This window comes from Diorhabda carinulata, chromosome 7, assembly GCF_026250575.1.
Source record: "Diorhabda carinulata isolate Delta chromosome 7, icDioCari1.1, whole genome shotgun sequence".
Lineage (NCBI taxonomy): Eukaryota > Metazoa > Arthropoda > Insecta > Coleoptera > Chrysomelidae > Diorhabda > Diorhabda carinulata.
In genome coordinates this window covers 1391259-1409423 of record NC_079466.1, presented here as the reverse complement: position 1 = coordinate 1409423, position 18165 = coordinate 1391259, and the positions used below count along the sequence as shown (strand labels likewise).

Below are 18165 nucleotides of genomic sequence, written 5' to 3'. Positions count from 1 at the left end.
TTTATGATGAATGTTTTTGCCTGGAACATCCATCACTCCAGAAAAGTATATTGCCACGTTTATCATGTAATTTGGGCAAAACTCTATTGACAATGGAGGAAATAACTCGTTTGAAGTTACCTTGTCTTCCGTCTCATTCCATATAAAATAATATCCATCATGTGGTTTAATGTTATTTATTGTAAAATTATGTAAGTTTTGTCTTGTAATTCAAGATAGATACCTTGTTCTTATGTGCTATCAGAACCGACTGCATATATACGGTAAATACAAAATCTTTACTGCATTTTTATAAAAAAATTTTGCGTCTTTTGCTTCTTGTTTCATTACAATATGATGTCGTTGAAGCAACATATGTATCGCATTGATCCTTTCTACGACGAGATAATGAAAGATGCATTTTTTGAAATTCCTCATGAAACACGGTTCTTGAAACAGGAGTTACAATTTGATCTTCATCGGATTTCAGTTTTTTTTATATAATTATATGGAATTTGTCTAATATACTCGCCCTCTCTATTATGCTCATGCTCTATTATGCTTAAATCCCATAACTATTGGACATGATCTTACAAACTCGATACTTCTGGTACTTACATTCCAAATGATAACTTGTGAAATACTTGCGTCTTGAATTTGTCTTTTTACTTTATCGGTGGTTAACTTGATGCAGTTTGCAAGAGCTCTGATCAAGTTTTCTTCTAAAATAACTCAAATATCGTACGTATTGATCTTCACTTAGTTTGTGGCATTTTAGAATGGTTTGTTATTGCGACAATTATGATCATTATAACATTTTGTTGCTATATCTGAGTAATATCATGATCATTAGCTCCAATTAGCTCATCAAATAGATCAATATTGAGCCGATATTCTATGAGTGTTTCTATTTTATTCTGTGTGAGCATATTCTCTTTATTTCCAATATAGGAACTGAGTATATAAAGCTCATTGCGAGTAGATCCAGAGAATAGAGTATTAAAAAAAATCTACCTATATACACAAGACAAATGACGATTCAATTTGAAATATTTTCGTAAAAAGTCATATTAGATCGAAATAATACAGTTTTCTAGAGAAAAATTGCGTCTATTCCACTTCCAGTATTTTGTGAAAACAAAAATTATATAGTTGTGTTCAGAAACATGTAAACAATGTTTTACACTTTCATTGAGTAATACAATTACGAATATCCATCGTAATTACAAGTGCTAGTTGAAAGACAAAAGTTTTCATTAGGAGATACTAGGGAAGTCTGTAAGAACCTGTTTCATCTATTCTAATATCCGTAAATTTATCTTGTATTCACTATTTTTATGTTATAGTAGTTAAAACATTGATTGATGTATTCGAAATTGTTGAGAATGTTAAAAATTACAGCCTGAAGACGCTAACTTGGTTATCGGATCAGACAGTTTAATTTTCAGCGTTGATGTAGTTGTAGTGTGTAAATTTCCAGATTTTGTCATAAGAAAAAATCCTGGACTATATCGCAAGAATTCATTATTCGCTCTGTCGACCGTTACAAATCCGAAATGAAAGAAATACATTTTATTGGCGATATCAACGAACAGACCCACTTAGAATTAATACCTTTGCGCACTAGCGAGCTCCAGGACGTAGACAGATGCGATGACATTTTTCAAACCAGAATACGACGCTATAAAATATTTGTGAGGCCGTGTACATAGAACGCGCCACCATATAATAGGTATAAAAGTGGAAAAATAAATAAAAAAGAGTTTATACCTTTAGGGTCGTTAAATCTCGGTAGTAAACACTTATTTTGAAGAGATTTTCGTTCAACAGCTTTGGTCACGTACAATTTTCCTGTATTAAACAAAAAAATTAGGGATTGCCACTGTAAAAGTGTATTTGTGCTTCGGGTATTTGCAAATTACAGGTGAAAAGATTTTGATAAAAGCCGCAGAGCAAACAGAGGGGATTTGTTTTATAGCAAGAGAAAAAGAATAACGGTTTGTGAAATAACTATTAGATTTTTTGATATTTTTGAAAGTGAACGAGAATCTCCTACATTTTCTTAATTTTATTTATTATTAACACTTGAATTAGATTAAAAATAAACGCTCCGCTTCAATTCCGAATTCCAATAGTTGGACTGAAAGTGGAGATGAGATATTCAAATTATATTAACATAAAAGCATATTGAATCGTTTGTCTTCAGCCTGACATATGGGTGATTCCGTTCTAACTGTGATATTCAATGTCCTGTATTGTTTTTTTGTACTAGTCATTAATTAATAATCAATTAATAAAAATTTTGTGTTAATTGAATAATTCTTAAGATATTTAAACATTATTTTTATACAATATAACTTGCCACTTAAAGAAAACTCATACTACATCACTTGAATGTCAGTACCGTGTCATGTCCATTCCTAGAATTTACCGATAAATTATTAATTTTTTTTGTCGTAACAAATGATTTAAACTAATTACCTTATAAATTCTAATGTTTATGATCAAACTGAGGAAAATTGATGCACTTGTTGTTTAATATCTTAAGTTACCATGTCAGTACCGTGGATAAATGAGTCAGTACCGTGGAACTCAAAATCCGACATTTGTGTCTTGCTCGTGATACTTTGAAGTTGTAGTAAATTCCTCTTAGAGTTTTATTTTTACAGTAAAATAGATGAATAATATGCATAAAAAAGTTAAATTTTAAAATCTTGAAATTTTGAATACAAAAAATCACAGTTAGAACGGAATCACCCATATGTGCTCTTCAAAGAGTATTAGATATTAAATAATGCTTAATGAAGAGACCTTTGATCAAGTGAAGTAAAGTGTTTTGAAATAAACGGCAATCATTTGCACTTATATGAATAAAAGATAATTTCATCAACTGAATTTTCATTTAAAGAAGTGTAGCAAAATGTTTCTAACTAATTTTACAGCATTAGAAGACAGAAAAATACTTCTGAATAATAAGATATATAAGTAGCTAATAACTATGATGAGTTTCGAAATTATATCAATATTATAACGAAAAAATGTGATGCGATTAGCATAAATACACTCACAGAAAATATAGAAACAATGGTTCCTCCTAGAAAATAAACGGTAATAATATCAGTATTCAAAGAAAATAACTGAAGACATTTGGTAAATCGTAAAGTTACTAATTCACTTCAAGGTGTTTTTACAAGAAAAAGAACACACAAAAGAACAAAAAACAAAAAAGTAGTTGGTGTATTTAGCAAAATTTCGAATAAAAACTTAAAAATTACTGATTTTCTACTGTTTTTTGAGGTATTTTGTAGCTTAGCTGATTTTTTTAAGGATATTTTGGCTACCAATATACTTAGCAGGAGCTTTGACAAGAATTTTTGAAAATAAAAATAAATAATTCGAATAAACGAATACGAAATAACGAATAAATAAACTTCGAACTTTCTGACAGTAATCTTCTTTCAAGGTTTATAAGCTAAGTGAACGGCAAAGGTACGATTATTAGTGTTTTTCTTTGCTTCAATGTTTGTCGTTTATCAAGAGACAGCAATTTAAAATATATATAAAGTAGAACGCGAATATCTGTTATTTTTGCATCGCCTTCGCCGCGACCAGGAGGAATGCTTTTGAAAAAATTAACACGTTCAAATTTCTCAAAGTGCTGATCTATGACATAGGTTACGTCAGACGGCTTTGATTTTTTTCGAGATGATCTGAAAACCTCAAAATATTCTACAGGGACATTTAGCCTTTTTTCCAGTTGCGATTCATTGTTGTGGATAACAAAGAATTGGATATTATACAGTTCCTATTCTGATGAGTACATCCATCGTTATTAAAAATTATTTTAATCGGTTATGTCGTTGAATGGTGAAGAAGTAAAAAAACCACAAATATTAAAGGTACTTAGCTTTGTTTAATAATTACTTGGAATTATTTAAACAATTCGAAATTAAAACAAAAATGGTTAATTATTGGGAATACTTAGAGACAAAGTAACAAAGACAGTACAAAATATCGGTGACGCTATAATTAGCCACGGAAATTTAAATCATATAGATTTAACTATTTTATTTATGACAGACACATTTTATATGCTCTCAGTAACCGTGTCACTTTTCTTTCGCATGGAATTCATAAGTCATTTGAAACCAAAAATGGATTTAGCAGTTCTAACTCATTCTGACTTATTAATTTGCTTAAACAACATAAAGTTTTGTTTCAACTTCAAGAATAATATCCCTTATTGTTTAAATCCTTTTATGGAGATATAGTAAAAAATGTCACAAGTGGAAATAAATCAGTATAAGATGAGAAACGATCATGACATCCTTCCCCCTCGAAACAAATCAAAAGTTACAAAAACTGGATAAACTTTTTCGTCCAAATAGGCGATTGAATTACCTACGCATTCTTTTGCAAATCGATATAAGAAGGAAGCATCCTGGAAACTAGACACCAAAAGTCTTTATGTCTGTTCACATTCGCGTTAATCATCAGATTTAGCATCATGCAAGTTCTGGTATTTCCTGAAAAGGAAAATTGTTCAAAAAGGACCCTAATCACCTTTCCTAAGATTGAATTGATCACAGTAGAGCAAGTGAAAGCCGTTCCAAAAGAAATATCTTGAAAAGAATGTATACACATTCAATTATACTCCTTTACTATGTATCTGATGAAAATATTTCTAATTATACCTCGTACTTAGTATAGCTAAACAACCAAGCTATCCATAATACATAGGGAGAGATTCTGAAAATAACTTCAACGCTCTAATAGTCGAGGACAAATTTGGGAATAGAAGATATGTACATCACTTCCGATCATGATTATCCCATCAAATTCCAGTAACAACTTCCAATTATCTGCTAGTTTAGTAGATTTTTTTCCTCCTTTCTGAATCTTATTTAGATATCAATGAATTCTTGTAGATATCAACAATATCTTTGTTTACTGCTTTTCAGTTCCTATACGTTGTACATTTCTAACGTTTTATCATTTCTCGTCATTTTATTGTATGAATCAAGCGCAAATGGAAAGTTATAATTGAATTGTTAGATTGATTTCGAGAGACTCACTTATACAAATTTGACTTTTTGAATTTGACGTTTGTTTATTTATCCACATCATACGACAATAATTGTATATATATATATATAAAGAAATAACCATCTTTATCAATATAAAGTTTATATATGTGCTTCAGCGTCTATCAATACACTCAATTTATTTCAACTTTAAATCAATATTGAGTGCGTATAAAACGAAATATGTTCTCAACAAATTGAAATTCTATTTCAGCAACTGAAAACCTTGTGGGATCTTCATCGGAGTCCGATCTTAGTTCATCGTCAAAATCTCGATTCGTCGATAGCATGAAACCATCGCCGAGTGGCGGCGTGCAGCGACCCTACTTCGATGATGTAGGTCCTCGAAATGTGACGGCTGTGGTAGGCCAATCGGCTTTACTGAACTGTCGCGTTAAACATCCCGGCGACAGAACGGTGAGTGAGCATTCGTATTTTATTGGTTTGTTGACAGTTCCAGGGGTTTTGTAACACCCTGGGATCTATTATTATGAGGATTTTGTGCGTTACACAAAATGTTCAGTTATTTAAAATGAAAGTAATTTGTTTCTGCTTAATTTCCTCCTTGCCCTAAAAGGGAAGATACCGAATTATATATCGTCGTTCAAAGTAATAAGCCGCCAAATTCATAGGATTAAAATTTCTTCGAATTTAGTACGATATTAGTTGTTAAAGAAAAATAACTAATTGCATCTACAAGATTCGGAAGTTAGTAGATGACGTGAAAATGATGGATGATTACGTATAATGATTACGTTTGTCCATATAATATGTCTGACTAAATAAATAATTCTACACTACTACCTGAAGGACAGGGGTGGCTCATACCCAATGGTTAAAAACCAATAACTTCTATAGGGGTAACCTAACAATCTAAAGATGGTAAAAATGAATTTCTCAACAAACGTGATCTTTGTTTAACTTGATTTAATTTCTAGTTTAGGAGATTTGTAGATTTTTAGATCGTTGTACATGCCAAGGAAACCATTCGCTATAAACATTCTGAAGAAAATTATTATAAATTGAAATTATCTATTGGAAATATTAATAGGAGGTATTAAAATACAATAAAACAATTCTAATTTAACTGCTTACTATCGAACATGGTGTTACTTACATAAAATTGAAATGTGGAAAAATTCAGTTGGTTATCCTACAACTTATCAAATAAAAACGGAAAAACTATAATAAATGATCGAAGAGCGCACCTCGCACTTCTACTCACTTCCGGAGTCTACGGTGGATATAACTTTGAACTTGGAAAAGCACTCCAAGATTCTGCATTATAGCGTCACATTAGAAATTTATTCTATCGATCATTTCGTTCTTTGTGTCTACCGGTGTTGGATATAACAAGCTGTTAAGATATCCCTTGAAATAGCCGTAGTGGCAACGCAAATTTATATACTTAAATTTTATTCTTTACATTTTAATTATTCATCTCCCTTAATTTGTTCCTTACGCCAGTAATACAAGGTGTCCAAAATGAGTATCGAGTATCTGTTTTCGCGCCACATTCGAAATGGAGCGACGAAAGGGAGCGGGGAAGGGATCGTTTCGTCCGCCATTTTGTGGAGTTTTAGTCACGATGGAACAGTACTCGGGGACGCATCGTGCATTTTGCGTACGAGCGTATTATCGTAACGGTGATTCCATAGTGACTGCTCAACGTCTGTATCGTGCGGAATATCGTACACGCCACGCTACGCCAAGTGACGATAGCATTAGGAAATGGATCAGGATGTTCGAGAATACAGGTGCGACAGTTAAAATTCAAAACTCTGATCGCCCTCGTTCAGTTCGCGATGAAGAAACAATTGAAAAAGTTGAGGCGTCCATCCGACAGCGAAGCCAAGCATTAAACATCAAAAAATCGTCCTCACATTCGATTTTAAAAGAAGATTTGCATTTAAAAGCCTATAAAATTCAATTGGTTCAAGAATTGAAGGATACGGACTATGCTAATCGACTGAATTTTACGAACGAAACGATTCAGCGATTTAACAACTTTGAAAACATACTGTTCAGCCACGAAGCAAATTTTCACCTGAATGATCATGTTAATAAGCAGAATTGTCGGTACTGGGCAGTCGAGAATCCGAGGCGAAAGCATGAACGACCCTTGCACAACCCAAAGGTCGTTGTTTGTGCCGCTATGTCTGCTAAAGGAATTATTGGTCCTTATTTTCATGAAGATCAACGAGGCCGAGCAATCAATGTGAATAGTGACCGTTACTGCGAAATTTTTTGGTCTCAGAGTTGCAGGAGTTTCCAGCAAGATGGGGTCACTTGCCATACCTCGAATGACTCGATGGAAGTTGTGAATGGATTATTTCCTAATAAAGTCATTTCGCGAAGGGGTAACATCAACTGGCCTCCCAGAAGCCCCGACCTTAGCCCGCTTGACTATTTTGTGTAGGGATACCTTAAAAGTAAGGTTTATCAAAACAATCCAACGAACCTAACCCAATTGAAGGAAAACATTAGGTCAGAAATGGCAGCAATATCAAGAGTTTTGTGTCGACGTGTTATCGTCAATCTTCGTTTCCGTTTAGAAGAGTGCCAGCAACGTAACGGTCATCATTTGGATAACATCATCTTTTCCAAATAATTTTTCAATTCATATGGTATCAAAAAATAATAAAAGTTTTTATTGTTTATAAATATTTTTTGTTTACTTGAACTTACAAATTCCCTTTCTGGACACCTTGTATGATCTTCGATATGTATGTAGTACAATTGTTTATTTACCTATTCATTATTTCTCCAAGTAATGTTTGACTGTGTTCTAATACCTCTTGTAATAATTTTAAATGGATGATCACAATTTATGACAATTTTCTTCATACTGTTTGTTTTTAGCGAACGTTTCCCGTGGCATGTACAACCTAAATCATAAATTTTATCGAGTTAAACAAAGACTAATTTTTTGTTGAAAAATAGAATTCATTTTTAGTATCTTTAGATTATGCAGGATGTCCTTGTACAATTCAGGGATTATTAACCATTGAGCAAGGGTTGTCCCTAGCATACATAGATATCAGTATTAATCAATTGAAAATTCATAATGTTCGAATGAATAGTTTCGAAAATATACTAAAATATAAGTTCTCTGATTTCGCCAGTTTGGAGGATTATAACTCAGAAACGAAAGGTCTATGAGAAAATTTTGTTCATGTCACAGCATTATTTACAACTTATCTACTCACTCCCAAAGTTTTTGCATCAAGTCCCGGAACAACCTGTATACCTAGTTTATCGATTGAGTCGAACATGATAGTTTGAACAAAGTTTGGCTTAATCAATATCCATCAAACTTTTGTATATTAGAGAGCAATATATAAAAAATGAAGATTTCAGTGAATGATGTTTTTTGTGGAAGTTTCAGTTTGATTGATCAATGAGTAACAAGTCAATTAACTTTATAACACTATCTACCTCCAAATTTTGTTCATTTTAAATCACGTGGAATCTAAAGTAATTTTACCATTATCATTCATGATGGACCCATCAGAGTGGACATTTTCCAATTTGTATTTAGGTTCTAGCGTATGCAATAGAGAATATTTGATAGAAATACCATGAAGGTTTTTTGAAAGTTCTCGTTTCACTTCCAAATCATAGTTTTCACCTTTAAAGTGAATTTTTGAGTTCAGAAAACAAGCTACAAACGCTAGGAGCCAGATATGTTGAAAATGGTGAGTGGTCAATCAATTTGTGTGGAGTGGAGTTTCGGGATTATAATTATGTCTATCACCGAAGTTGCGTTGTCCTGATGAAGAAACACTTTTTTCAGTCACTGTTTTTTATCGTTACCCTTCACCTTATCAAGTAATGATGCGTAATAACCTCCTTTTATTATTTTCCAAGACAGTCAGTAAACACAAGCCCATGAGTATCTCAAAAAATGATTTTCAATACTTTTTTGGCAGATGTAATTGTTTTCGTCTTTTTTGCCCCTTACAGTCTAATGGCTGGATTGTTTTTTAGTTTCGGGAGTATAGTGTAGAATCCAGTAATCTTGTACAGTTATAAACAGTATCAATAAGGTCTGATTGGTTCTGAGTGATAAAACGCAGCACCCAACGTGCTGATAAATTTAGGAAGGGAATGCGCCCTTTCAATGTACCGTTAGAATTTGGTGAAATTTCTCGATGATATTGCTGTTTCTTGCAGTTTTTGTTTGTCTCAAATAAGCGGATACGGCCACTGTCGTAAATGATGGGGTACACCGTGTCTAGCTCCTCTTTTATTTACTTATGCAATATGTAATGACAGCTCGATACTCAATCTTTCTCTTCTAAAAAAAATCACAGTGATTGTCAAATAGAGGCTAAGCGTTTCACTAAAATGGAACTTTTAAATAACCCTCGTATACTTTGAATTGTCAATATATGTCAATAATACCTCTTCTCAAAATTTCAACAACTCGCTTCTAGAATTATGTCACAAGCAATTGTTTACTTTGATAGTCTCAAAATATACTTTTTTGTTACAATACATATATTGCTAAAACATTGATTCTTATACATAACTAGAATTCCAATAGAAACTTTTGTAATATAACCTATAATATGTGATTGCATCAGAATTTCTAGCACATATATTTACGTTTTGGTTCATATCTTTGAGTTGTAAACAATGTTTCAAGCTCAGTCAATCCATTTTGTAACTAAATAGAGTGTTAGCATATAGCAATTTTTTATAAAATACATTATTGTTATGATTTTTTTAGCAAATTATTCGAAATGCTTACATTCTCAGCATTTTGTTGCCTTCTGCTCCTCTAGAATAACCACAAAAGTAGATTTCAACCAATCTAGTGCAGATTCAAACGATTTTATATTTTATTCAACTTTCAATGATAATTGAATTAGTTCCAAAGTAATTAGTTCAAAGTTCAAGATTCTTCTGGGAAATTAACCAGAGTAGATCTGCTCAATGTATCAACCTAAGTAAGAACAATCTACGAATACTAACAGGAGTTCTATTGGGGCAGCCCGATGACAATAGAAACTAGCAGATAATGCGGAATGCATATTTTGTTGCAGAGAGGACGAAACCTCTATCCACATTCTCTCGAAGTGTGAAACATTAAAGAACTCCAGAGCACTTTACCTAGGCGCGTATGAAATAGAAGACGAAGATCTTTGGAAATAAAAATGTCCCGAAATGGTAACAGATGCAATATTAGTAGATTTTGTCAATTGGTAGTTTTATGTTAACTGCTAAATTGGAATCCAATCTTCCCAATTTTTGTTCTGATCTGGAATCATGGAATCTGTCTACACAAAAATTAGACAATAAACTCGAATGTAATAGGAAGTGCGATAAATCATTTCTAATTTTGGAATTTGCGAAATAAAGCTTAACTGATATGGCGTAATTGAGAAATATACAGAAACTGCCCGTTATTTTTCATTTTTGCCGTTTTTGAACAACGATGTCTGTTGCTTCATAAATTTCTTATCTTGTAATTAAATTCGCAACAACTCTGAATTTAGGGGAAACGAAATAAAAGTGGCATTTGTATTGCTGCAGGTGAAATGGACGGGAAAGCTTCGCCTAAATTACTTGAACTTTGAAAAAGTTATCAAAACAACTTCAGGATCGGCTTTCCAAAAACGATATATATTGTATGAATTAGTTTTGGTTATTTCAATTCATATTATTCTTGGAACTTTTCATTAATCATAAATGTTTCATAAATGAAATATGAATAATGGAATAATGGATGGTTATTACCCTTTCCTATTGCTAAGCGGCACACATAAATACAAATTAAATAAACAAATAACTCTAGGCCCTAGCTAATTCAATTAATCATGAAGCCTAACCCTCGTTCGGAATCTGTGTTAAATAGCCGTTAAAAGTTGAATATATTATATCATAAGCAATAGCCACCTTTGGACAAGGTAGAGAACATTCCAAGAGAGAATTTTCTTCCTTAGTTATCGATGGTGGGAAGAATAAAAGTTTTGTAATCCTTTCTTTTATCATTTTTATACAGTTCGCATAAAATAATGTAATATTACAGACGTTGTTCAATTACCTGCAAATGTTAGTGTCAATGCTACTAGTTTTTTCGTTACTCTAGTTTCGTGGATATGGACTTTTCTTGTCACAGAAAAAGTCAGTTTATTGAGTGTATATCCGTTATCTCTCTGTTGCCGCACATTCACTTGTACCATTTAACTTTCTCAGTACAAAGTTAATTTTATAGGTACACAGCTTTCCCGAACATTAATTTTGTGAGCTCCAGTCTTAAGACGAAATTGTAATTGCTTTTTTGTTTTCTTGGAGTTAGTAGTGAATCATAAATATTTATTCAAGGTAAACAACGAGAGCGCAATAGAACAGAATAATCAGGTTACTTTATTTCATTCAATTTGACGTAAAGTCATTTGGAAAAAAGTGAGATTATAAATGGTATTAGAGGGATATTTCTGAGAATATTTTTTTGTGTCCGCATTAATCAAAATGAAAAAAATATGTTAACAATTACTTACAAAAAAATTGGAATAAAAACGAAAATACAGATTAGATGAAAAGTGGAATGCCAGGATCAACATGTGGAATGAATGAAATTTTGAAATAAAGGGAAACTGTTTGATTTGAATCTTTTGAAAAATGATATGTATGGGAAGCAACGGATTATTTCTCAACAATGAACTTTCGATGTTACAACAAATAACAAAAAGCCATAACATAATATTAATAATACTTTTTAGAAATGATGAGAAGTTCCTTATTCTTTTTGAAAAATGAAAACTGAACCAAGTATAAATTAATTCTCATCTTCCATATGACAGCAACCTACGATGAATTCGGATTTCCTAATAAAATTTGGGAAATATTGAGTTATATGTTTTGCGCTCATTTATCTATATAAACACTCATAAAAAGAACAGAGACAAATGAAACAATTTGAACTAGGACACTAGGTAATGAAAAACAAATTTCGGAATTACTATATGCATATGACTCAGTAATAATGGCTGAAGATGAGAAAGCTTTGGACCCAATCTTAAAAAATATACAATGATAGTCTGCAGATAATGAACATGAAAGAAATCAAAATCAGAGCTGCTCTATAAAATTATACATGGAATAACTAAGACTATTAAATGCAAATAAGACACAGTTTCTCGTCAAAACAGATGTACCAGAAAAAATAATGATAGAAATTCGATGATTTTCCCACAAGTACCTAGCCTGACCAAGAGATGGCGGTAGCTGCTTGAAAAATACTACTGTATTAGAAAGTACTAAATCTATACAGCATATACTTCAAGTTTCGAGTTCAAGACGTCATGTTGTTTAGTATTTGTCTGACAGCCATCAATTGTGAACGTTTTGTCATCGTTATGTGATACAATACTTTTATTTAGCATTAGCCTAAGCCTTAGCACAACCAATATAAAATCTAAACTAGATTCTACTTTGGGTGAGCAGAATTTAAACTAGACCGTAAGACCTGCGAAGACCAGCATCATAGTGGTCGACCAAATGACGTGACAATTTAAAGGTAAACCCACAAGACTATGCACCAGCTTATAAATCCGTTATTGCAATAGCCAAAATTAATTAATTAAAGTTTTATTTGTTACCTCATGCATCTTTTTCGCCAGAATCAGCCTCCTCAGATTATTTTTTGTTCTCAGACTTGAAAAAATGGCTTGGTGGCCAAAGAGGTGATGTCTAATCTAATATTTTTCAGCATTATAAGTTTTTTCTGTATTTGTAGGACTTATTATAGATTGTTTCAGAAGTGACTCAATTATAGTCTCAATCCTTCGAGTACAGGAGACGGATCTACCCGCCAAATCATTGTCGGGGTCTTTACTGAAATCAGCCTAAAAAGCAATCGAATTCGCTGTTATTATGAACCAAAACGATTTGTTTCAATGTTTTCATTCCGTAGCTCTGTTTTGTAATAGCATCGTTTTACCTTGCTTGTTTCATTGTACCAGCATGTTTCCTAAGGTTCAAGGAACAAAGCTTTTCACTGTTCATATCAGCTGGAGCCCAGCTCAGAAAGATGGACTAAGAAGAGTATTTATTGTTATAGATACAACGGCGGAAAGAGTTTTTTTAGTATAAGTGAGTGATAAACTTAATGTGCTTCAATAATCTTCAGAAAAAAAATATACTCGCATATAACTCTCAAGCATTCCTTGTAACCAACAAATGGTTTGAATTGTAACGATTTATTCCAGTCGGCTAGAGTCAAAGGGTTAATAATTATGATATAATGAAAGTTTTTTTTCATAGATTTTACCTAATATCTAAATATTGTTAAGCATGGCAACAATTGTATCTGTACCAAGACTTGTATACTATTTCAATTAACAGAACTGTATCTATTGATAAAAATGGTATGAATGTATTGAATCATTCATGAGATTCTCATTCACAATATTTCTATTATGATTATTGTGAGTAAGGATCTTTCTTCGAGAAGAGGGACTAGTGCTGATACACCTTCTTGCTCTAAAATTCACTCTATTTTGAAAATATTCTACTGCTCCTATTTTCATGACAGTCATGCTGTGGTAAATTCCAAATTCATAGAGATTGTCCATGAATCATAGTAATCTAAAAACCAAAACAATATAATAATATCAGAACACTATCGATAATTAATTCACAATATTTATTAGTTGAATCAACTACAACGTGGTGGAAATTAGAATCCCAAGTAAAATGACTACCACCGAATTTCCTGTCGCTTAGTTAGAGTTGGCTATAGGACTTGGCGATTAAAAAATGAAAAAGCGGCTTCTACTTCTCGTATTAAAACCAATTATGCCGAGGTGCATGAATGGCATTTAAAATGATTCACTTCCATGGTTGTAACCAAAATTAGTGAGAAATAAATTCTTTCACTCAATTCTGTAGTACTCAATTGAAGTATAAGGGCCGTTTTTTTTCAACCTCCGATCGCTCCGTGCAGACGCTACGCGGACAGAAGAAAGCGGCAACTGCGAAGCTCTCGCACTACACACTCTGCCATCGTTGACATTCAGGCGGCAGTCGGCGTTGTGCTACAGCCACGTAAACATGTCCGCCATTATTGATGCTCCTGCCAAATGTGAATTGCGAAATGTGATTCGTATAAAAGCTATAGTGCTGCAGAAATCCATCGGAGAATGAGTCGTGTGTATGGGAAAAACTTCATGAGTGGTGGCGTGAATGGTGTCGAAAGTTTAAAGATGGTCGTAATGATGTGTTTGATAAAGGGGGCCAAGGACGCAAATCTGTCGTTTCAGATGACCTGGTTCAACGAGTTGACAGAATGGTTAACGAAAACCACAGATTCACCATTAATGCTTTGTCTACGGAATTTCCAGAAGTTTAAAGGTCTGTTTGTACCAATCTTTTGTCTTCTATTTAGAGCCTATCGGAGGTTAAAAAATAAAACGGCCTCCGTATATCCTTATCTCGACAATACATACGGTAATTTATAGAAACAATAATAGAAACAATACAACCTAGAAGCGTCGATGAATTTAAGTGAAAAAGATTAATATCCTGGAAGCTGAAAGAAGTAAATGAAGGACAAACGATTATATTCTGCTTTAGAAAACGAATGTGAAAAGCAGTCAATTTTTCCTCGTATCATAGTTAGTCAAAAATATCTGTTATAATATTCATCGCGCAAGAAATTAAATATTCGTTACAAAGGAAATTTGTGCATGAAGAAAATTTAGTATACGTATATAGTTTATTCTTTAAACCAATTAAATCTTCATTTTTAGAAAGCGCTAATTTCCTCATTTTACATTTTCCACTCTATTAAATCTTAATGGAGAATCGCTTTCCCTGGTCGGAGATTTAGGTGCGGTCCTCGGTACGTTATTAACGAGAACATTAGAGGTAGGGCGAAAAATTTCCAGTTCTACTTCTCTAATTTCCATTGCAAAAGTAATTGCCTCACCGATGATATGCATTTGGGTGATAAAAAAATCTCATATTTTATGCTTTTTCACCAGATGTGTCGGGCAGACAGTCGGTGTTTCAAAACAACTATAAATTCTCTTCCTGATAAAAATATGAGTGTATCTATTATTGATCATTGCTTTCGTTGAAGAATAGTCGAAGTTTAAATATGAATTAATTCAAGAATGTGATTTATTCACTCAGCATTTACCATCTAACCCTTTTCTATAAAATCAAGAAGAGTCAGAGGACCAGAGGGATATCTTATATACGAGGTCAAATGGAATCTAAATCAGTCCAAAAACAACAGAAGATAAATGAGAAAAATGATTCGCACTTAAAGATTAGGATAAAAACGACAAAATTCTCGAGTACAGTTGTCAATGATTTGAGTATGTGCTATCGTATCATAATTTTTTCGTTAGGTTTATTACGATTTTGGATTTTTGTGATCTAGGTTTTTACCTAAGGTGTATTGGAAGTGTATTAAAAAGTGTGGAGCATATAATACATTTGACCTTTCTACGTGATTTAATATTTGTATTGTGTTTTTAATCATCAACTTATTTCATATTTAAATGGTCGATGAAATTAACTAAATAAATTAATATTGAATCAATAGTTTGATTATTAGAATTTTAATTATAAACATATAAACGTTAGAAAAATTAAATGATATTGAATATTTCTCAAATACTGACCCAGAGTTACTTTTTTTTGTTTTGTTTTTTGATATATTTTTAGACTTAAAAAAAGAAAGTTACGTCAAATGAACATCTTCTAAAATATGTCTTTACCTGGAAAAAACTGGGATAATATAATAAGTTATTAAATAATGATTGCAAACGAAGAGTTCCCGGAAAGGAATTAAAAAAAGGTATGAGATGAATTGAATAGGTTCTCATCTCATTACCGTTCATGTTTTACAATCTGTATAAATGCTTTACAATGTATTAACCACTATAAGGTACGAAAATATGTTCACTTGAAATACTTTAGTTGTGCGCATATTACAAACTCGAATCAAAAGTGTAATTTTCTAGAATAAAATAAAAATTAATAAGAAACACTTTACAACAATTCACATTTTTGAACACAATGGAAAGCAAAGTATATACGTTAAGTATATTTGATGGATTTCATAATGTTTCAGTTGAATAGTACCTCCTTTTTATTATTTTAAAATTATAATATGCGTTGTATCTTGAAGTTCGATGATAGTATTCAATACTCTTCCCCATGCTATTATACAGTATCTTAATTACGAATATGATATCTGAATTTGAACAAATTAGTATTTGTATCTGTAGTAGTATCAGTATATTTTTTCATGAATGGTTTGCATAGACTGTCGGTCTATTGCAAATATAGATAATATGTTCTGACCGTCATAGGAATTGCTAAAGTGACCTAGTTATTTTACATTGGAGACGTTATTCAATAATTGGAAATTGCAATATATTATTTGACAGTCATTGGTATGCAGTCAGTCTAACATCAAAGTTATTACGATGAATGATAGTTGAGCTAGAAATGATTCATTTTCTGTTTCTGTTTATTCTGTTACTTCGGTGAGTTTAGGGTCTTCCTAAACTTAATCAGTGAAAGTTATGGCTCTATAATCCGCGTAGCTCTATAATTCTTCCAATGAAGTGCGAAATTTATGCATAAATTAATTAAATTTGTGGCGATACCTTTCTATACGCTTATATCTTTTTAACGTTTTCAGCAATTTTTTTCGGTTTCAAGTAGATTTTGTATAATAATATCGGTGTAAATTCGTATCGTCTATATATTTGGGGAACAGAACCAATAGAACAGATTCCTGTTGGGTTATATTTGAAAAAAATAAGGTTTTTTTTTATATATTAGAGCTTGAGCTCCTCTTTATTGAAATCTCTTCTATCTAAGTTCCTACCCTAATTTCATTTTTTCTGCAGTTCTATAGCTGCCAGATTTGAGGTATACCAACTTAAAGGTCTCAACTGGTGTACTAAAAACAAAACAACAAACTTCAGCAACTGGAATTCAGTTGACGGCTGCAACCATCCCGGCTTTCTGAGTTATTTCAATTGATAACTTTTTTATTCGTTCGTTGTCGCTCTTTTAGATATGCAGTTGATGCCAATCTTTAACTGATGCAGAATACCAGTTCCTGAGGAAGATCTTCAGTCAGGGAAGTGAAGTACACTGTAAAAGAGGCAAGTCTGTGATTTTCGTGCAACGTGATTTTCGTCCCCATATGGAGTTGATCCCTATACAACCCAGAACATAAGAGAATGGTACCTATGTGCAATTTAGTTATAGATGGACTCTATAAAAGCAAATCATAGGTTGTTTTGCTTACGAACTTTTTGGTATGCAACCCAAGTTTTTAAGGACCACAAGCTTCATCTGAATGTATTAAAGAACGCTTTGTGTTTGTGTTTTGTGAGATTATCGAAATGGCAGAAGAAAATATGGCAAATAATGATGGATATTATGTATCGTGCACACTGTTTAACGACAAAGCACACTTCCATTCAAGTAGTGAAGGTACGTTACAATTTGAGGGCCGCGTAACCACATCCAGTTGTATGTAATAAAACCCATTAATATGTGAGTGATGTCATATGATTACACCTAAAAAAAATGTGGTGCTATAAGTTATAGCTGATTAGCGTAAAATAATGACTAGAAAAAAAGCTGCAGAACGTCAGGTTTATCAATAGATTGAAAGAACCACATACAGAACAGTTACGTAGCTTCAAAATCACTACAAATCTTCCACGTGTGGTAATTATAGCTCATTTCATCTGAAAGGTTAAATATATTTTCGTGGATTCATATCATTGATACGTAATGGACCACTGATTATGTAATAACTAGCTTTTAAACTATATGTCCACAAGTCTTCGGAGAAACGCCATTCACAAAGAGATACTTGATATCGAGTTCTTGCAACGAACCATTGACATCAGCACAGGCACACAACGAATTTCTCTATTGTAAAATGTAGAAAATGCTGCATCTCTTTTTTTAAAAGTTGTTATTTTCATTTACAAGAAAGCTCCCATTCTTAGGATAGGAATCGAGATGATCCGACTGTTGCTTTAACAACGCCAAACCACGTGTTAAACTCTTTCTAATAATTAATTGTGGCTTGCGAGAACTAGTCTGT

The 18165-nt window shown here is 32.6% G+C and overlaps 1 protein-coding gene across 1 annotated transcript in view; it reads left to right on the top strand.

The window, feature by feature from the left end:
* The window catches only part of LOC130896315 (lachesin-like), a 435638-nt gene that overhangs the window by 344165 nt on the left and 73308 nt on the right, over positions 1-18165 (top strand). The window contains exon 3 of the mRNA XM_057804322.1: positions 5278-5480. Coding sequence (XP_057660305.1) covers positions 5278-5480 — 203 coding nt within the window. The remainder of the gene's footprint in view (positions 1-5277; positions 5481-18165) is intronic.